At 39.5% G+C, this 23246-nt stretch overlaps 1 protein-coding gene across 1 annotated transcript in view; it reads left to right on the plus strand.

Annotated features, from left to right (window-relative positions):
• Positions 1-22548, plus strand: part of asip1 (agouti signaling protein 1) — a 76132-nt gene extending 53584 nt beyond the window's left edge. The window contains exons 2-4 of the mRNA XM_060836544.1: positions 5654-5835; positions 9526-9596; positions 13567-22548. Of these exons, the coding sequence (XP_060692527.1) occupies positions 5654-5835; positions 9526-9596; positions 13567-13758 (445 nt within the window). The 3' untranslated portion in view covers positions 13759-22548. The remainder of the gene's footprint in view (positions 1-5653; positions 5836-9525; positions 9597-13566) is intronic.
• Positions 22549-23246: the final 698 nt, after the last annotated feature.

The raw sequence follows: 23246 nt of genomic DNA on the forward strand, positions 1-23246 counted from the left end.
AGAGTGCTTGGATGTAGATGAGATTTCAAAAGTGAAGGGGGGCACACAATATGCAAGGATAGGAAGGAAGATGCTAGAATGTAAGAGGGTTATTGATGGTGAACAGCAACCTGGTTGCCAAGGGAGGAAGAGTGAACTACAGGATCTGACATATTCACCTCATATACCCAAGACTCGGGAGGTAGGCAGATCCAGACTCAGACAGGCTGCTAAACGACACCTATGGCCATCAGAAAGGAGATTTTGATGTCTGAGGGTTTATCTGTTTGGTGAGGCTGAGCTGACATATCATGGTTCGAGGAACCACTGTTACCTTTCATTATCCTGACAATCACAAGTGTGTAATGGAAATGAAAAGGGTTGGGACCTAACCCAGAATGGGTAGGGTAAGTGCTTCATTCAATGATGGAGGGGTCTGCAAGATGTAGATATGTGGGGCCCTTCAAAGGGAACCATGCTGTGAGGAAGAAAAATTCTTGCAAGCTCATCATTCCTTGTAACCATTGGCATTAGTCTACTGTGTGCAGTCCAAATCCTTCACACTACACTCATATCTTTTCATGCAGGCTAACAGCTGAACCCCACTAATACATGGAAAAATGGAGTTTAGTTGCCAAAGTCACAGGCACCTGCGATTCGCATTACATACTGATGGAGCACAATTGCTGATTTCGTACCTTGGTCAAAGGCACACTGTCTAGAGATATAGATGGGTGGTTGTATTTCATGCTACACAAAAACCAAACAAGTTCACGGAGGCAGCCAGATGATCATATGCCTAAGACAGTAGGATCCTTATGGTGTTGTTGCACTTCTTCATTCATTGTGTACAACGGACTGGTACACCTAACAAACCTGTTACTCCCATATATGTTTACAGAGTTTGTGAAATCCTGGATTCCGATACCGTGAGGTCCTCTTCTTGGAAATGAGCAGGTGCCAGGTCTCCACCAGTCCTTTGGGAGCCAGTGGCTGGGGCATTTCATCTTTGACCAGCTGCAGACACAGCCAATGCAATAGCTAAACTGGTCATTCATTCATTACTAGTTATAAAATCTCCCCCTGCCCAAATCAACTAGCTTGTTCACCTACACATGAAAAGTGATTACATATCAAAATATATTTCCTTGAAATTCCAGGAGTAGCAATTACTGTTTTATGTGCTGTTGCATTGTTTTGGAACTTTGGGGAAAAAAAGTCAAAGCAACAGCAATTTTAAAAGGGAGAAGAACAGACAAAGGGAGCACATGGTGAGGTCAGTGCAGGAGAGAGAGAGAAAGAAACTGACAGCACAGTGAACCTGCACAGTTCCTGCCTTTGCTGTTTGAATTCATGTATGTTTGGGCATCGGAGTGAGTCTGAGAAAATTAACAAATAGTGAAATTCACAACTGATCTTGGAGGAATTGTTTGGGCGAAGTCACAGCACAGGAGCAGATAAGTCAATAGTTTTAACTGTGACTGACAGAACGTCTGCAGTAGTGAGTAGAGTGGGTTCTTTCTCAATTATATGTTTTTTGAGATATGATTAAACTTAAAATATAAGTCATAACTATTCATTTAACCTGGAGCAGTGCTTTGCAAAGGTATAAGACGGTGTTATTTTCTAGGTCTCTAGATTGTAAAGGAGCAAAAAAAATGGCCTTTAGTAGAGTGATATGCGCTTCTTGTCAGATGTGGGAGTATAAGGAGAATTTACGGGTTACTGTGGATTATGTCTACAATAAATGCTGTTGGTTGTGAATCCTATCATATCGAATGGATTGGTTGGAGAGACAATTAGAGGCAATGAGGATTTGCAACAGCAACAGTATGTGATGGATGGCAGTTATAGGAAGTGGGAAAGCTCGCAGATACAATCACATAGATGGGTTAACTCCAGGAAAGGGAAGAGACAAAGTCAGTTAGTGCAGGAACCTTCTGCGCTATCCCCATTTTAAACAAGTATGCTATTTTGGAAACGTAGGGGGTGATCGATTTACAGGGGAACATAGCACGAACAGCCAAGTTTATGGAATTGAGACTGGCTGTAATGCAATTAGGGGTACACCAGATTCCAAGAGATCAATTGTGTTAGGGGACTCTCTAGTCCGAGGTACAGACAGACGCTTCTGTGGCCAGAAGCTAAAAATCAGAATGGTGTGTTCCTTCCCTGATGCCGGGATCAAGGATGTCTCAGAGAGGGTGAAGAATGTTCTCAAGGGAGAGACGGGCCAGCAAGAGATTATTGTCAACATTGGAACCAACGACATAGGAAGGAAAAAGGTTGAGATTCTGTAGGGAGATTACAGAGAGTTAGGCAGGAATTTAAAAAGGAGGTCCTCGAGAGTAGTAATATCTGGATTACTCCTGGTGCTACGAACTAGTGAGGACAGGAATAGGAGGTTTGAGCAGATGAATGCATGGCTGAGGAGCTGGTGTACAGGAGAAGGATTCACATTTTTTGATCATTGGAATCTCTTTTGTGGTAGAAGTGACCTGTACAAGAAGGACAGATTGACCTAAATTGGAAGAGAACTAATATACTGGCAGGGACATTTGTGAGAGCTGCTTGGAAAGATTTAAACTAGTAAGATGGGGTGTGGTGGGGGGGTGGTGGGGGGTGGTAGGACCCAGGGAGATAGTGAGGAAAGAAGTCAATCTGAGACTGGTACAGTTGAGAACAGACGCGAGTCAAACAGTCAGGGCAGGCAGGGACAAAGCAGACAACAAGCTAGGACTGATACATTAAACTGCATTTATTTCAATGCAAGGGGCCTAACAGAAAAGGTAGATGAACTCAGGGCATGGTTAGGAACATGGGACTGGGCTATCATAGCAATTCCAGAAACATGGCTCAGGGATGGAAAAGACTGGCAGCTTAATGTTCCAGAATACAAATGCTACAGGAAAGACAGAACGGGAGGCAAGAGAGGATGGGGAGTGGCGTTTTTGATAAAGGATAGCATTACAGCTGTTCTGAGGGAGGATATTCCTGGAAATACATCCAGGGAAGTTATTTGGGTGGAACTGAGAAATAAGAAAGGGATGATCACCTTATTGGGATTGTATTATAGACCCCCTAATAGTCAGAGGGAAATTGAGAAACAAAAGTGTGAGGAGATCTCAGCTATCTGTAAGAATAATAGCGTGGTTATGGTTGTGGATTTTAACTTTCCAAACATAGACTGGAACTACAATAGTGTTAAGGGTTTATATGGAGAGGAATTTGTTAAGTGTGTACAAGAAAATTTTCTGATTCAGTATGTGGATGTACTTACTAGAGAAGGTGCAAAATTTGACCTACACTTGGGAAATATTGCAGGGCAGGTGATTGAGGTGTCAGTGGGGGAGCACTTTGGGGCCAGCGATTTAAAATAGTGATGGAAAAAGATAGACTAAGTTCTAAATTGGAGAAAGGCCAATTTTGACGGTATTAGGCAAGAACTTTCAAAAGCTGATTGGGGGCAGATGTTCGCAAGTAAAAGGACAGCTGAAAAATGGGAAGCCTTCAGAAATGAGATGAGAATCCAGAGAAAGAAAAGATGACTAAAGAATGCTGGATGACTAAAGAAATTGAGGGTTTGGTTAAGAAAAAGTAGGAAGCATATGTCAGGTATAGACAGGATACAATGAGTAAATCCTTAGAAGAGTATAAAGGCAGCAGGATTATACTTAAGAGGGAAATTAGGAGGGCAAAAAAGGGGACATGAGATAGTTTTGGCAAATAGAGTTAAGGAGAACCCAAAGGATTTTACAGATACATTAAGGACAAAAGAATAATTGGGCCCTTCAAAGATCAGCAAGGCGGTCTTTGTGTGGAGCCACAGAAAATGGGGGAGATACTAAACGAGCATTCTGCATCAGTATTTACTGTGGAAAAGGACATGGAAGATATAGAATGTAGGGAAATAGATGGTGACATCTTGAAAAATGTCCATATTGTAGAGGTGGAAGGGCTGGATGTCTTGAAACGCATGAAGGTGGATAAATCCCCAGGACCTGATCAGATGTACCCTGGAATTCCATGGGAAGCTAGGGAAGTGATTGCTGGGTCTCTTGCTGAAATATCTATATAATCCACAGTCACAGGTGAGGTGCCGGAAGACTGGAGGTTACCTAATGTGGTGCCATTGTTTAAGAAGAGTGGTAAGGACAGGCCAGGGAACTATAGACCAGGGAGCCTGACTTTGGTGGTGAGCAAGTTGTTGGAGGAAATCCTGAGGAATAGAATGTATATGTATTTGGAAAGGCAAGGACTGATTAGGGATAGTCAACATTTGTGCGTGGGAAATCATGTCTCACAAACTTGATTGAGTTTTTTTGGAGAAATAACAAAGAGGTGGTCTATAAGGACTTCAGCAAGACGTTTGACAAGGTTCCCCACGGGAGACTAGTTAGCAAGGTTAGATCTCATGGAATACAGGAAGAATTAGCCATTTGGATACAGAACCAGCTCAAAGGGAGAAGACATGGGGTGGTGGTAGAGGTTTGTTTTTCAGACTGGAGGCCTGTAACCAGTGGAGTGCCACAAGGATCGGTGCTGGGTCCTGTACTTTTCGTCATTTTTATAAATGATTTGGATGTGAGCATAAGAGGTATAGTTAGTAAGTTTGCAAATGACACCAAAATTGGAGGTGTAGTGGAAAGTGAAGAGGGTTATCTCAGACTACAACAGGATCTTGATCAGATGGGCCAATGGGCTGAGAAGTGGCAGATGGAGTTTAATTTAGATAAATGCACGGTGCTGCATTTTGGGAAAACAAATCTTAGCAGGACTTATACACTTAATGGTAAGGTCCTAGGGAGTGTTGCTGAACAAAGAGGCCTTGGAGTGCAGGCTCATAGCTCCTTGAAAGTGGAGTTGCAGGTAGATACGATAGTGAAGAAGGCATTTGGTACGTTTTCCTTTATCGGTCAGAATATTGAATACAGTAGTTGGGAGGTCATGTTGCAGTTGTACAGGACATTGATTAGGCCACTGTTAGAATATTGCATGCAATTCTGGTCTCCTTCCTATCTGAAAGATGTTGTGAAACTTGAAAGGATTCAGAAAAGATTTACAAGGATGTTGCCAGGGTTGGAGGATTTGAGATATAGGGAAAGGCTGAACAGGCTGGGGCTGTATTCCCTGGAGTGTTGGAGGCTGAGGGGTGACCTTATAGAGGTTTACAAAATAATGAGGGGCATGGACAGGATAAATAGACAAAGTCTTTTCCCTGGGGTCGGGGAGTCCAGAACCAGAGGGCATAGGTTTAGGGTGAGAGGGGAAAGATATAAAAGAGACCTAAGGGGCAACGTTTTCATGCAGAGAGTGGTACATGTATGGAATGGGCTGCCAGAGGAAGTGGTGGAGGCTGGTACAATTGCAACATTTAAAAGGCATTTGGATGGGTATATGAATGGGAAGGGTTTGGAGGGATATGGGCAGGGTGCTGGCAGATAGGACTAGATTGGTTAGGATATTTGGTCGGCATGGACGGGTTAGACCGATGGATCTGTTTCCATGCTGTACATCTCTATGACTCTATATTATCAGCTGTAAAATTGGTTTGGGCTGCATTCAGGATCTAAAAACCACAATATAATTGCAAGTTATTTATTATCATCGAAAATTATGTTGTCATCTTTGTTAATGCATAAGTAATCATCTATTTATTTTGCCTCTCCTTTAGTTCACCAACATTCAAGATGGCTCGCACTATGTACTTTTGTTGGATTCTCCAATACGCCTGCTGCCTCCTTGTGTACTCACATCTGGTTATTGAAGAAAAAGACCCAGAAACTCCACAAAACAAGAATATTTCTGGTCTCCATCCTGAGCAGAAATCCAAGTATACTGGCATCTCCATTGTAGGTTAGTCATGAGATCATTGGGTATGATACCTGAGGGGATGGTGGTAAGTGGAAGGGAAGAGAAAGTATTTTAAATTAGTTGTTTTGACTAAGGGTCAAGAGAAGAACATTGAAAATCACTTTTGATATGAAAAATCAAGTTATTTAATTTAAATTTGTAGTGCTCTATTAGAGATGGGGTCTGTCCTTTTTGACCTGATTTGCTATTCTTGTAATAGCATGCATACTCTCAACTTGGTAATCAATTATTCTAATTTGCTTCATATATTGGTTAATTAATTCTCAGTGGTTAGCACTGCTGCCTCACAGCACCAGGGTCCTAGGTTCAATTCCAGCCTTGGGCAACTGCCTGTGTGGAGTTTGCACATTCTGTCCGTGTCTGTGTGGGTTTCCTCCGGGTGCTCCGGTTTCCTCCCATAGCACCAAAGATGTGCAGGTTAGGTGAACTGGCCATGCTAAATCGCCCATAGTGTTAGTTGCATTAGTTAGAGGGAAATGGGTCTGGGTGGGTTACTCTTCGGAGGGTCAGTGTGGACTGGTTGGGCCGAAGGGCCTGTTTCCACACTGTAGGTAATCAAATCTAAATTCTGAATATTTAGCTTTAAGAGAATAAATCATTCTATTAATAGTTATTCACAAGTCTTAGGGGACAAATTTCTGGGAAGTTTCACTCTCGGCAAGAAAGCACAATGGAGTAGAATTCCCATCAGACCTTGTATAATTTTAATTGTATGTATAAAATTATTTAAATAGTTTGAATGGGCAATGATAAGGCTGTATTAGTTGTAAAGTCTGTGACTGTGTGACTAGTGGCCAAGAACATATGAACAGATAAGTGTACGATTCTATGAATTATTAAAAACTCTTATTAAGAAATACATTTTTAGAGTTAATTGATCTCTCAGGGCTTTCCTTTATTTAATGATCCCAACTATCATTGAAATGCTCGCTCTGCACCCTGTCTGACCCCAGAAATATTAGTCTCTTCTTAACAAAATTCCAAAATATATTCAATCTGTAATTCATCCATTTGGAAGATGGAAGTGATCAGTTGTTAATAATTGGCAATAAGACAAGTGATGGCTCAGTGTTATTATCGCTGGACTGCTAATAAGAGACCCAGTTAATATTCTGGTGACCTGGGTTTGAATCCTGCCATGGTAGATTGTGGAATTTGAATTCAATAAAAATCTGGAATTAAGATTTTAATGATGATTACAAATCTATTTTCAAAAGTCAGTAAAATCCATCTGGTTCACTAATGTTCTTTCAGGAGGGAAACTACCATTCTTAGCTGGTCTGGCTTACATGTGACTCCAGACCCACAGAAATATGGTTGACTCGATTGCTCTCTGGGATGGGCAATAAATGCCAGCATAGCCATCAACGCCCCATCTGTGAATGAATAAAACAAAAGTGAACACATTTTTAAAGATAAATTACATTGGACAAAATTTGCAGAATTATTTGATGAACTATCTGAAAGAGTTAATGAAGATAAATCAGGTGATGCATGTATGAACTTTCAAATGACATTTAATAGACCATGTAATAGACTTGTTAGAAACTGATAACCAAGTTTCATAGCCATGAAAGTGACCTCACCGTGGCCTTGGGTTCATGTCACACTACGTGACTCCATCACACTGTTCTGTATCTGGAAAATCTTCCTTAATGTCCTATTTTGACCCCATTACCTTGATAAACTGTTATTATCACTTTACCTTAATTACCTCTAACACTCTTGGTCAGTTGCAGAGACTTATAGTCCACTCACACCATTTGTATGATCTTTTGATCTCTCTGCTCTTGATCCATCTGCACATGAATCCTGTGTTCTGTGTGTTTCCCTCTCACTTCACCTGACAAAGGGGCTACAGTCCTAAAGCTTGTGATTTCAAATAAACCTGCTGGACTATAACCTGGTGTCATGTGATTTCTGACTTTGCCCACCCAATCCAATACTGGCACCTTCACATTAAAATTAGCTGAGATAGCAAAGAGTAGTAGTTGATTTTCAAATTCAAAAGAAAGTATATACTGTGGTCCATTGGAAATTGATGATACACAATTATTCTTTTTGGTATTTATTAGTAAACTAGACTTGAGTACGGGAACATAGTTTTAAAGTTTATAGATAACACAAAATTGGAAATGTACTGAACAATAAGGAGGAGAGTATGAGATCAAGAGGGTATGGACAGGCTATTAAAATAGAAAGATACATGACAGGTGAAATTTAATGCAACAAAGTGTGATGTGATTCATTTTGGATTTCCACACCATATCATTCAGAAAATATTGAACAAACTAAGACAAATTGATAAAACTGCATGTAAAGTGAAGGCATATTGGGATCATTTGCATTATGAATATAGTTGTAAATCCATCTAAATAACTATAATTTTTACATCTAGTTTTTATCTACTCAACACATACTCTATACCTTTAATATACTTTCTAAGTATATTGCTAAAAGTAGTTTTCATAGATATGGCCTAAACAGCCCTTTATACAAGCTCAAATTTATATGCTCCTGTTTGGAAAACTAGAAATTGTACTGAACCTCTTAATGCTCTACCGGTATGTCTGCTTTCAGTGAGTGATAATGCCTAAAGTCAATCTAGCTTTGCAAACTGATATTGCACTCTGGCAGATGTTTTTGTATCCAAACACAGAGAGTAGCACTGACCTCAGTTTAAATGCCCATTGCCACCCAGGTAAATAGTGCTGTGAAGAAGGCATATGGCGTACTGGCTTTTATTGGTAGAGGAATTGAGTTCCGGAGTCCTGAGGTTATGTTGCAGTTGTATAAGACTCTGGTGCGGCCACATCTGGAGTATTGTGTGCAGTTTTGGTCGCCATACTATACAAAGGATATGGAGGCACTGGAACGGGTGCAGAGGAGGTTTACCAGGATGTTGCCTGGTATGGTAGGAAGATCGTATGAGGAAAGGCTGAGGCATTTGGGGCTGTTTTCATTTGAGAAAAGAAGGTTTAGGGGTGACTCGATAGAGGTGTACAAGATGATTAGGGGTTTAGATAGGGTTGACCATGAGAACCTTTTTCCACGAATGGAGTCAGCTATTACGAGGTGGCATAGCTTTAAATTAAGGGGAGGTAGGTATAGGTCAGATGTTAGGGGTAGATTCTTTACTCAGCGAGTCGTGAGTTCATGGAATGCCCTGCCAGTAGCAGTGGTGGACTCTCCCTCTTTATGGGCATTTAAACGGGCATTGAATAGGCATATGGAGGATAGTGGGCTAGTGTAGGTTAGGTGGGCTTGGATTGGCGGAATATCGAGGGCCAAAGGGCCTGTACTGCGCTGTATTTTTCTATGACTGAATCCAACTACCACATACAAAGAGTATTGCATGAAGTTGAGGATATATTGCAAGTGCAGGACTGTAGAAAGCTGAGTACTCTTCAGCTCTAGTGTTCTTCATGACATCACTATAAGTCTGTGATAACCATGAAATTAAAACGGACGCAACATAGTTTACAACCTATGTTTATAGCAGAAACTTGGTAGAACACAATGGCAAGGAGACAATATGATTATTCAGCTTCTCAGTCAAATTAAGTTATTGTTACACTTCAGAAGTTTTAATTCCTGGTCTACCAAAGCAGCTAACACTGTGCTTCAAATTTGACTCCTCTGTTTCCCAACCTTCTCACATTTTCCTTACAGAACTGCCAAATAGTAGAAAAATAAATTTCAGAAGAGATGGTAGAAGAATGAGCCCCAATCCACCCAAAAAAGTAAGTAATATTAGCCAGTTTTTTTGTAAATTGATCTTTGCAGTTATCTCCATCTGAATTAAAACATTTTAGTCTTGCAAGTAACTAGATTGGTAAATTTACTGCTGAAAATGTGTTGCTGGTTAAAGCACAGCAGGTTAGGCAGCATCCAAGGAACAGGACCCAATGTGACAATAAGTCACATGTCCATGGAATTCACAAGTTTACTTACTGATCAAAACTATTTTGCAGGAGTCACAGATTAATATTCATAATCCCTGACATGGGGTCCTTGAGCCAACAAGACAAAACTCTGGCCAGTTGGTTTCCTACTTCTGATTGCTATAGCAATCCCTGTCAGAAAGCAAATGTGTATGTCAGTTGAGGGCAGAATTTGACTTGGTCAGAAACTATTACTTATAATTGAATGGCCTATTAGTATTATAATGAATACAGAAAATGTTAGAAATACTCAAAATATCAGGCAACATCTCTGGACAGAAACAGAGTTCAAGAAGTTGGTATTCTTTATTTCGCTTTCTAAAACAGTTGTGTGTGGTTAAGCAAGATCCGGAAAATAGGTGATATCAAAACTATGATTTAACACAAATTGTTACTTTTTAAAAAAGAGGTTGAGTGGTTTCCCAAAGGTGAAGGAGTAGGACCCCTTTGAAAATGTTTGAAGCTATAAGGGTATCCAGAATGTTCAGAAGATGCAACAACTACTAACTAGATATGAGTAAGCCAGCCATACCTTTAGATTCAGCTGTGTAGCACACATCAGATTCATCCTTCTGTCTGCCAACAGTCCTAAAATATTTGCCCTTACCTTTGAGGAAGGTGCCACTGACAGAGGCAGTCTTATTCTCACCAATCAGTGACTGGTTTCCCAAGGTGAGGAAGGCATCTGCCAAGCTTTGTGGTTTGCATGTCCTCAGGTAACTCTCAGGCTAATTCTGGAACCACTGACCTTTAGCAGAGGAGTACCCTAAAGAAGGGAGTACCAAGCTATGGTTCTTCTCACTTTCTTCTTTTGTCTCTTCCATAACACAGTTTCTGCAGTAAGTTTCCAACTGGTATACTCCTTATTGGATGAAGCAGTGCCATGATGCACAGTTTGCAGGAAAGTACTGCCACACATCCAGCACAGACACACTAGAATACTCACCCCCTTCTGTATTTACATTAATAACAATAATCAGGAACTATTGTTTCCGTCCTACCTGTGATTGCTGCATTTGACTTAGACCTTAAGACACAGGAGCAGAATTAGGCCATTTGGTCTATCGAGTCCGCTCCGTCTGGTAGGTTTCTCTGGTCCATTACCCTGCCTCCTCCCCTTGATTCCCTTACTAATCAAAACCTACCCATCTATCTCTTAAAAACACTGAATGACTTGGTCCCCACAACTTTCCATGGTAATGAGTTCCACAGATTCACTGCCCTCTGGCTGAAGAAATTCTTCACCTAAGTTCTAAAAGGTCATCCTTTCATTCTGAGGCTGTTCCTGCTGATGCTAATCTCTCCTGCCAGTGAAAACATCTTCTCCATGTCCACTCTATCCGGGCCTCTCAATATTCTGTAAATTTCAATCAGATCCCCCTCACCCTTCTAAACTCCATCGACTACAAACCCAGAATCCTCAACTGATCCTCACGTGACAAGCCCCTTCATCCCAAGATCATTCTTGTAAAACTCCTCTGGACCTCCTCCAATGACAGGACATCCTTCCTTAGATACAGAGTCAACCTTACAAATGCGGTCTGATCAGAGCCTCATTTAGCTCTCATATTCTAGCCCTCACAAAATGAATGCTAACTTTATATTTGTCTTCCTGACTGCCAATTGACTCTACTTGTTAACTCAAGAGAATCATGAACTCGGACTCCCAAGTCCGTGCTTCAGATTTCTGAAGCCTTTCCCAATTAAAAAATAGTCAATACCTCTAGTCTTCCGACCAAAGTGCATAACATCACACCTCCTCACATTGTATTCCATCTGGAATTTTTTTGCCCACTCTCCTTGCCTGTACAAGCCCTTCTGTAGCCTCATCTGGATGGCAGAGTAGTTAGCACTGCTGCCTCATAGTGCCGAGGACTGGAGTTTGATTCCAGCCTTGGTTGACTGTTTTTCACATTCTCCTTGTGTCTGCATGGGTTTCCTCTGGACACCACTTTCTTCACACAGTCCAAAGATGTTCAAGTCAGTGCCATGCTACATTGCCCTGTGATGTGCAGGCTGTGCGGATTACTCATTGTAAATGAGGTTACAGGAATACTATTCAGGCTAGATCTGGGCAGGAAACTCTGCAGAGGGTCAGTGCAGAGTTGTTGGGCTAAATGGTCTTCTGCACTGTCAGGATTCTATGATATTATGCTTTCCCCATTTTCTCATCACTACCTGTCCCTCCACCTATCTTTGTGTCATCTGCAAACTAACAACAATACCCTCAGTTCCTTTATCCAGATAGATGATGCATAATCTGAAAAGTTGTCATCCCAACACTGACCTCTATAGCAGTAGTCACTGACTGCCATCCTGAAAAATATATTCACAAACCAACTGTAAGAACGTTACCAGAGTGGCCAGAACTCAGACAAGCCGTCAAGTGGACAGATCAATTACATACACAAAATAAACTTTAATCCTCTCACTTATTACAATAATAATGCTATATATATAGGATACACCTGCTTCTCGTCTGAGCTACTTTGTTTGCAAAGATCTACTTTTCTCAGTGGATGAATAGATCTTGGGGTCTATTGGAATAATTTGCCATGATTTAAAACTATTCCTAAAGATTTTTGTTCTTGACTACTCTAAAGACAGCTTAACACAGTAAACATGCAGTAGGTTTCTGAGGCTATCTCCACATTCCATGATTCAATGCACTGCACCAATGTAACAAATTGGCTGCCTTTGTCACAAACAGAACATCTGTCCCATCAAAGAATCTTAAATTCTTAACAGTCAAAAATCCTGCTTTTGCAAGAATTAAGTGTTCCTAAGTATCTTGCAGGAAGCATTTGACTTGATAACTTTAAGCAAGCACAGTCTTACTTAAATCCATTATGGATTCAAAGCAAATATTATATTTGGTATCTCAATCACTGACAACATCTCTGATGCTTTCCAATCATGAACTCTATTAATTAAGGATGATAGTGAAACCAAAGAATAGAGAAATTCATCACTGGCAATGTTTTCATGCATCTTGGTATCAAAGCTTTTTCTCATCTTTGCAATTCAGCATTTTGGAATACTAAATTGTTATGCTACAGAGTGGCAAGCAGGAACACTGTCTTTGAATCTGATCTCAATTTTGCCTCGATGGGAAAAAGCCATTTTCCACAGATTAGGACTACAGAAGAGAGAATCACCTTTTAGAGTTAACGTGAACTAATTTCCCAAGTGATACATATAAAGTTGGTATTCACAGTGCATCATGATGCGTATCATTTTCATTATATGTTGACCAAGTTAATAGCAATGAAGAAAAAGGAGCAAGAAAATAGTGATGAATTCAATTGAAATCTTAATAGCTTCTTCCTCTAATTATCAATATTACAGTTTATTCCTCTTCCCCAAATCCCCAGGTACACAGTTCAATATGGTCTCCCTTCCTTTAGTCTTTGTCTAATTGAATTGTTTTGAAGTCTCTAAATTGTATGCAATCCAGTCTGGAACATAAGGAACTCTTTTCCTTTCTCAATCTTCATTTTCTCCTATAATGTATAATTATTTAAAACACAAACTTAATGCTACCAATTCCTGTGTTTTGATTTCCGTTAATTTTTTGTACTGCTCACTTCACTCTTTGATGTTGTCTTGAATTTGGAACTTTCTCCTTTCACCTTAGTTCTACCATTCATTATGTGCAGAATGCATATCAGTAAAGGAATTAGATTTAATAAATTTTTATAAGGCTATTTGTTTTAGTTATTGTATTGCAAACTTCTCATCTTTAATTTTCTCATCTCCTTAAATACAGAATAACAGAATTGCAATGGCTCATAAGATGAAGAAGCTAAAACCAGAGAACGGTCATTGTGTGCCACTCTGGGGAATGTGTCTTCCACCATCTCCACCATGTTGCAACCCTTGTGCCTTCTGTCACTGCCGATTTTTCAATACTGTCTGCTATTGCCGGAAGCTAAATGCCAAGTGTTTGGACAAAATGTAAGCAGTTGCACCCATGATGAAGAATAGCACAGCCAGCCTGGCTATAAAAAATTAAAAGTAAATACTATGCATGTCTTCTTGTTGGTCATTGTCAAATCAAATTATGGATAAGGGTAAAGGTATTCCAATTGATTGAGAATTATTTACAAATCAACAGTAAAAATATAGAACCTTCATTGTTTTGCGCTATATCTGTGAAATTGAAGGCTCACAGGCCCACATCTAAAAGAAAGTTTGGTAAATGTTTTGGGGTGGAGGAAAGAACACCAAGAGAGTCGTTTATCAATTGCAAATACAAAAGTGTGACTTACACCACCTTTGCAAATAATCACACAACACCTTTTTCCATAAATAAAAATAAATTTCATAGAATCGCAAATAAAAGCGATAACATTTCACTTAACTTCCTATCATACCTCTGATTCTCAAGTTTTAGCAGGAGCCTATTGTCATTGGAATCTTTTTTCAGAGCAATAGCATGATAATCTTATGTAATAATGTGTTTTTTCGTATATAGAAAACACAGTGCAAGATCTAGTTCATTGTCCAAATTTTGCATGTCCTTGGAGGAATATTTATCCATATTGTAGTCTATCATGGAACACAGAACTTTACAGCTGACATTAGAACATTGGAAACAGGAGCAGGAGTAGATATTCTTTCCCTTTGAGCCTGTGTCCCCATTTAGTAAGATCATGCTTAATCTGATTGTGAATTTAACTCCATTTTCCTTCCCTACCCTCTTGGCAGTTGATAAATGTATGCAGACAGGAAATTGCTCTGATGAATTACATTTTTCTCCAGGAAGCAGTCATGATCTTCCATATACCAATATTCCAACTTTCCTTCAACTTCATTCAAGGTTCTTTTGAGTATGTGTGGATTTAATGAACAAAAATGGCCTTCTGTTATTTGTTCTGTTCACAAAATTGAGTGTCTGCTTTTTAATGCATCTACAGCACTGGCTCAGATTTTCCAATAGACAATTATTTCTGTAGATGGGCAAAGGTCCCTCTGGAAACCCTGAAGTAACAGATTCAACGATTCCAATAGCAATTCCAAACGTATCCATTTAAATCAGATAATTTAGAGGTTTGACTACTGTTAGCCTGAGAATTACATGAAAATGTCAAAAGATTGAAAATTTAGTCAAACTCCTAGGTAACTATTAAACTGACTCCATAATGCACTATTCATTTCCCCACCTATAGCTCTCTTAGATTTCACATGCCCACCAGACTCTGATCTCACATGAAAATCCCCTGTTCACTGTGACCTGAGAGCCCCCACCCCTTCAGCACAATGATTCCCCTCCCTTCACGGTCCCTAACTCACATCTCCATCACTAGATCTGCAAAACCCCAGCACTGGACACAACACTTCCCTCCCAACCTGGACTTGACAGCCCCTTCTCATCCAGACCAATTATCCCTCTCCCCCAGTGACCTGACATCTTCTCGTGCAACCCCCCCCCCCCCCCCCCCCACCAGTCCTGCATCCTCCCCGTTCCCCGTCAAGATAAAATTTTCTATGTCACTGAAATTGCACTTCCTCCCATCAATGTGATCTTCCCCTCCTCACTGGGTCACAACATCCCTTTCTCCCACTTGAAAACCCAACATCCGCAACCCAATCCTCTCCCAATTCTCAGACCCAACAGTATACATTCTCTGCTACTAGATATAGTAGTCCAGTCTCTCTAATCGCCATTAAACCCTCCATTAATTAACTTGCACCTACCCACCTGAAATCCTATACACCTGGCATCACACTTACCCTTTCGCATGAGCTGTCAAAGTGGTTGTCTGTACCGCTGAATTTTCAAATCTCAGAATATGTCAACCAGCAAGGAAAAGGGTCATGGTTTGAATTTTTCATCCATTCTGTATTACAAGGGAGTTGTTAGATTTCAGATATACTGTGCAGTCCCCAAGTAGCTGTGATCAACATTTTCTGTCAAAAATCATAGAATTTTACAGTATAGAAGGGATCATTTTAGCCATTGTGTCTGAACTCACTCCCAAAAGAGCTACGTAAAAAGAAGATCTGTTAAGTAATGTTGAAGAAAATGTCAAGACTGACATGTCTGAAGAGGTCATATGTGATCTCTTGTAAGAGTGAACAGCGTACTATCTGAAAACAGGCTGATCTCTGAATGATTTCTGGATCAATAATATTTCACAATAATTAAGCACAAACTTCATTATACAGAATGGAAGGTGAGGGGATGTGCCAGGATGCTTGCTGAAAGATTATCTTTCATGAATGGGAGAGATCAGAACTAGTGTATACTGATTAAAAATAAGGAATGTCCCATTTAAGAGACAGACTAAGAGAAATGCTTTTTTCTCAAAGTACTGTTGATCTGTGGAATGCTCTTCCTCTGAGAACAATGAAATCGGGATTATCAAATATCTTTAAGGTTGAGTTAGATAGATTCTTGACTAATAAAGAAGTCAATGATATTTGGTTAGGCAGGAAAGCAAAGGGCACAATCAGAGCAACAGTAATTTTATTAAAGCAGAAAATGCTGGAGAAATTTAACTGTTTCTCTGTCCACAGATGCTGCCAAACCTACTGAAAGTCCCCAGCATTTCCTGTTTTTAATTTAGATTTCCAGCATCCATAGTATTTTGCTTTCATATAGTTCTATTAAATGTCAAATCAGGTTCAAGGGCTAATTAGCCTATTCTCCCTGCTTCTAATTCACGCTGTTGGTATGTATATCAAGTGCAGACTGTCTTCCACCTGAAATTAAGTTACATTAAATTAATTATTTGATTATAGATTATTGCAGCGAAACAGGGTTATAATTATAGGGGATTTCAACATTTGCCAACATTAACTGAGATGACCTTAGTGTGAAAGGATGAGATAGGGTGGAATTTTTAAAGTGCATCCAGGAGGCCTTTTTGTGCCAGTACGTCAATATCTAGTATTGGAAATGGACAGTGCCAGACCTAATCCTGAGAATGAATCCAGTTAAGTAATTGAAGTTTCAGTGGATGGGCACTTTGGGACTAGTGACCATAATGCTGTAAGGGATAAGGATAGTGTGCAAGTTAAGTGTCTAAACAGGGGGTCGGCTAATTTCAATATTATTAAACAGGAACTAGTAAACATAGACTGGGAGCAGTTACTTGCAGGTAAGTCTACATTTGGAAAGTGGTAGTCTTTTAAAAGTATTATAGCAAGAATTTATGGTCAGTGTGCTCTTCTAGGAGTAAAGGGCAAGGGCAGAATGTCCAGGGAACCCTGAATGTCAAGGTATATTGAGAGTTTGGTAAAGAAAAGGAGGGAAGCATCTGTCAGGTATAGTGCAATAAAAACAGAAATATAGAGTATGAGGGCTGATTAAAAAAGAAATTATGAAGGCAAAGAGAGGTCAAGAAATATATTTAGTAGATTAGGAAAACCTCAAGGATTTTTAGAAGTACAGATATATGAAAACTGAGAGGATTACCGGGGAAGAGTGGGATATATTAGAGACTTATGCGTGGAACCGTTGGACGTGAGTGAGGTCTTAATTGAACACTTCTCACCTGTATTCACAAAGAAGACATGGTAACTGGGAATTTCAGATAGGATGGAGAGATTCTAGAATATATTAAGATTAATAAGGAGGTAATTGATGTTTAGCAAGCATAAAGGTCAATAAATCCTCAGGGCCTGATGAGATGTATCCCAGGCTGCTATGGGAGACAAGGGAGGAGATTGCTGGGACTCTGGCAAATACACGTAATACTCCCCTGGCTGCAGGTGATCTGCCAGATGACTGAGGATAGCTAATGTTGTTCCTTTGTTCAAGATGGGCAACAAGGATAGGCCAAGTAATTACAGGCCAGTTCATTTGATGTCACTGCAGGGAAATTATTTGAAAAAATTCTGAGGGATAGAATTAATCAACACTTGGAAAGACAGGATTTGGTCAGGAATAGTTAGCATGGATTTGTTTGAGGGAGAGCCTGTCTGGCTAATTTAATTGAGTTTTTTGAAAAGGTGATTAAATATATTGATGACGGTCTTGCAGTTGATATGGTTTATCTGGACTTAGGTAAGTACTTAACAAGATCCCAGAAAGAAAGCTGGTGCAAAAGGTAAGAGCCCATGGGATCCAAGGCAAGTTGGCAAACTGGATCCAATTGGCTCACAGACAGGAGGCAACAAGTGAAGGTGAAGAGTTGTTTTTATGATTCTAAGCCTGTCACTAGCAGTGTTCCACTGGTGTTGGGATCCTTACTTTTTTTAATGTATATTAACAAGTCAGCTGTGAATGCAGACGGTAAAACTAGTAAGTTTGCAGATGACATAAAAATTGGTGGCATTGTTGATAGTGAGGAGGATGGTCATAGTTTGATATTGATCAGTTGGTATATTAGACAGAGCAATGGTAGGTGGAATTTAATCCTGATAAATGTGAGGCGATGGATTTTGGGAGGTCTAATAAGGGAAGAACACCTAGACAGTACTGAGGAAGAGTACACAGGAAGACTATTGTAGACAAGTTGAAACTTATTTTTACCAACATGGTATAGCAATGAATGTCTTCATTGTTCCAGCATTTTTTTCATTATTCAAGCTATTGGATCATTGGTTCACAGGATTATTTGGAGCTGAGTATTTACTTTCAATGGCATGTCTGCTCATACTCCTATCAATGAGCCAGCCTGACTGGTCGCTTATCAACAATGTTCTAGGGTATGATATACTGCAGAGTTTCCGGTTATGGTCCCAGTCTCAAATCAACATATCAAGATGCAACATATTCACTCCAATGAATCACAGCTTACTTGCCTTGCACAAGGAGTCAACAGACCTACATAAAAGCTGAAGTTCCATTTATATATTATTATCTAGGACACAATGTTCTTTTGTGCATTGCATGCCCACATTCTATGTTATTTCAACTCCCTTTCTGGTAAAATAGAATTGCCTAGCCAATTTCAGCCAAATTCTAGCCTCAGGTGAAAGAGTTCTGTCTTTTTTTTTAACTCACATGGTAGTTGGAGGTGAGAATTTAATTGGCAGGCTGTAAAGAAAATAATGAATTCATCTGTTTCCAACTTGCATTTTTTGTTTTATGATTGTGAAGTACCAGCTCAGGGGAAACAGTCAGAAAAGGAGTTAATAACTCATGTCTTCTCTTTTGGAGGGTGATGCAACAGTATGAGGTAAGCTTGGGGATAAAATAACAAAGAAACATCATTAAAATTATAAAATTAGGGATTGTTTACTCATCATAAAGTTTCAGAACTTAAGCAACGTCAATTATTACTGGCACAGTTGTGTACAGCATGATGTACCTGAAGGACAAACAGAGGCTCCATAATATGTTAGGACCTTGTGATACTGTGGTAGTGGCCCAGAGGTCTGAGTTCAACTCCCACCTGCACTGCAGCTGTTTCATGACATATCCAAAAAGATTGATTAAACTTATAAGTAGATGAAGCACAGAAGGAGAAACTTGAACAGTGGCAGATACGTATGAAGAACTAATTTCAGATAACTGCAGGGATAAGATTAGCAAAATGCAAAACAATGACAGCAACAACATAGTGTCAGATAGCACTACATAGAATAGGAATAAATGAATATACAGAAACAGCCACTAAGAGCGGCACAGATAGAACACAGAACAGTACAGACAAGGAATAGGCCCTTCAGACTACCATGTCTGTGCTGACCATGACGTTATTCTAAATTAATCTCACCTGCCTACACATGGTCCGTATCACTCTATTCACTGCCTGTTCGTGTGTCTGTCTGATGCTGAGAAAATACCAGATATGAACACTGGTACAAATACTAACTCAATGGAGTAATATACAACATCAGATGCCAGACCTGGACAGGAAGGTTGTCCATATTATATCAAATAGCAAAGTCAGATGCCTGAAAAATATGAGATGCAAACACACCAATATTTGTTGGATTCCAGCATACAACAAAGAGTGACAGCAAAAGAAATTCTAGATATTGAGACAGGACATGCAAACGTTTGTACAAAAACAAATAATATCATGGAACAGATACTGACAAAGGAATAACTATTAGTCAATGACAGATACAGGAATAAACAGTACCCCACGTACAGGTAGACCACATTTATATATCAGCAAGTGGAGATACTGCTAAAGGAATAGATTTCAGTGCCACGATAAAAGCCAACAGACAGGTACAGATACTAACATTATAACAAAGACTCACCACAGGTAGAAGTATCATTACAGGAATAATTATCACCATAGGCACAGAAATAAAGTGTAACACAGGGACTGGTATATGTTTATTTCAGGATCAGTGGTGCTGGAAGAGCACAGCAGTTCAGGCAGCATCCAACAAGCAGCGAATTCGCGTTTCAGGCAAAAGCCCTTCATCAATTGATTCCTGTAACGTCGATTTCGCTGCTCGTTGGATGCTGCCTGAACTGCTGTGCTCTTCCAGCACCACTATCCAGAATCCAGTTTCCAGCATCTGCAGTCATTGTTTTTACCTATGTTTATTTCATTTACAATATCCATTCAGCATCCATTCTGTCAAGTCCCTTCAGGTTTGTATATGTTTCCATGAGATCACTTCTCATTCTTCTGAACTCCAAAGGATATAAGCCCAATCTGTCCAATAATCTTCCTCATAAATGAAACCGTCATTCCAGAAATCAGTCAAGTGAATCTTCTCTAAACTGCTTCTAATAGAGTTATGTCCTTTTTTAAGGAAAGCAAACTATATACGATATTTTAGATGTTTTCTCATGAATGCTTTGTTTAACTGTAGCAAAACATCTCCACTTCATATCCTATTCACCTTGCAATGAGTTATAACTTAAACATGGATTCAGAACTCCACAAGGAGTAATAAAGGGCACAAATAAGAATCTACAAAATTAATTGAATAATATAATAATCTGTTATGTAATAAAAATACATAAAAATCCTTGCAAACATTTTCATTACTCTTCTGAAGTCAATGATATACTTAATTATTGCTCCAACTTATGTAAGTTGACACCTTTGGGGATATTTTAATCCGAAATACCGGAAGTATATTACAATGTAACAATAAAATCACAAGCAGAAGATCAACCTACCTCAAACCCACACTCTTTTAAGGAGGCAGTGTAGAAAATGCATCGTCTATCTATATCCAAGGCACAGATCACTCATTTCATTATTTTAGATCCTCAATGCTGCGTATTATTAGGCTGGGATGGAGCAAATTTAAGTTCAATTCTGGTCTCGTCAACATCCACGCAAACTCACTTTCTAACAGGGTCCTCTACATCCTGATTAGAAGTGGGACTACAGTCAGTGTCACCTCTAGCCCAAGCAGGTCTGGGTTCAAGGGTCTCAGCCATGACCTTTGGGGACAGGTTCAAGAGGCCAGAGAAAACCTGGTGGTGATGGGTCCCAAAGGGAGTCCTTCATCGTTCATAACAGTAAACTGCTCAGTTAAAATTGTTGGCTTTCCATTTGGCATGGGCCCTCCTCCATTATGGATAAAATACCAACAGGCCCAAGGGACAGAGGACTGCCCAACATGTCTACTGCTCCTGTAAAATTTCAGCTAGGTGATTATGAGCAGAAAGGTAATGACCAGAAATACCTGCTGAATTTTCTCAGCACTTCTACTTCAAACTTGATGATGGGACAAAACAAACTCTAACCCACTATTAATCTCATTAAACCTGGTCAATTCTGCTAGGTCAAAGGTTTACCTACTGTGTCTTCTATGAAATCCATAATATACACTAATAATTTGGATTTAATGAAAACATAATACCACTCATGTTCTTCTGTGGATACAATGCAAATTCTGTGGTACAAAGGCAATAGTCAATTCAGTATTCCTATACATTTTTAATATTCATATTCACTATAACTGAAATACAAAGCTATTGTGATACACACATATGTTTATATTTACATTGAATTTGTTGGTTTGTGCTGTGGTTCAAGATTATGAAATGTTATTCATGGTTTTATTTATTTTGTGGACCAATCCAGAAGTCTTAATAAGAACCAGTGCACGAAATGGGGCATGGCTGTTAATTGATGTGCATTACATTTACTGCCTTTTGAGACCATCAAAATTATACTCAATTTGCATGTTTTTGTGAATTTTGCAGTCATCAAAGTGTGTTTTTGAGAAATAGAATTTTCCCTGTATTGTGATTACTGTAGGTGCACAGTAGAACATCTTTACATTCCTAATGTGGTCAGTCCAACCTCAGTAAATAATACCCTATTGCTACCAGCTGAATAATCTTTCAGCCCATTGATTTATCTTCGTCCAGTATGCATGTCTGTTCGAGACAATTGTTGGCTCAAATCCTAATTCAAATATAATCTTGGCTGATACTTCTGTTCAATAGTGCTATATTGTCGGAAGAATAAAATAAATTAATTGGCCGTAAAGTGATTGGAGACAGTCTGAAATGTTGTAAACATTATTTCAAAGCAAATTACTTTTTTCTTTGACTGAGGCTACCGGTATATAATTGGTTTATGTTAAGGACTCATGTCCAATAGGAACCAGACTAATATTGCCTCAGATTCCTTCTAAGATAGAAAACATAAGGGCAGCAGGCCCATAAGTCCTTCAATCCATCATTCACTAGGCTACATTTGAAACCAAATTCGCTATTTATATTTTGATCAGTGCTGATTTTAAAGCAGTGATGTCTTATACAATTGACAGCCGTGCATTGTCAATGTAATCAATATTGTGTGCATAGAAATTGTTTGATTTTTCTCACTTGTGATTACAATATGTTTTGCTCTTCCTGTTATCTGCTTCTCTGTAATATATAATAAATTCTTGCATTGATTTAAGTCAGTTTTCTTAGGTCTTAAATTCTATAATTTTTCAACCTGTTAATAGGAAATGCTGGTTATACAAAAATACAAACATGAAGCAGGAATAGGATATTGGGTTCTTTAGCCTACTCCATTGTTTAATGCAATCATGACTGATCTAATTATAACCTCAAATCCACATTTCTGCAAACCTCTGATTAAAGCTTCATCTCCGTACTTACCAAGAATTTATCTACCTTAAGTGTATTCAAAGACTCTGCTTCAACCACCTCTCTCAGAAGATAGCTCCATGACTCACAATGCTCTGAGAGAAAAAGGATAAGACTGATCTGTTTTAAATAGGGGTAATGGCTTATTTTTAAACAGTGAACATCCCTATCCCAGTACTACTTCCTCTAACAAGAAAAGACACCATCTCCATATCTATCCCACCAAGACCCCATTGGATTTTATAACTGGGTGGCATGGTGGCTCGGTGGTTAGCACTGCTGCCTCACAGTGCCAAGGACCCAGATTTGATTCCAACCTCAGGCGACTGTCTGTGTGGAATTTGCACATACTCCCATGTCTGTGTGGGTTGCCTCTGGGTGCTCCGGTTTCCTCCTACAATCCAAAGATGTGCAGATTGCCCATAGTGTTCAAAGATGGGTAGGTTAGGTGCATTGGTCAGGGG

This window comes from Hemiscyllium ocellatum, chromosome 15 (genome assembly GCF_020745735.1).
Source record: "Hemiscyllium ocellatum isolate sHemOce1 chromosome 15, sHemOce1.pat.X.cur, whole genome shotgun sequence".
NCBI classification, from domain to species: Eukaryota; Metazoa; Chordata; class Chondrichthyes; order Orectolobiformes; family Hemiscylliidae; genus Hemiscyllium; species Hemiscyllium ocellatum.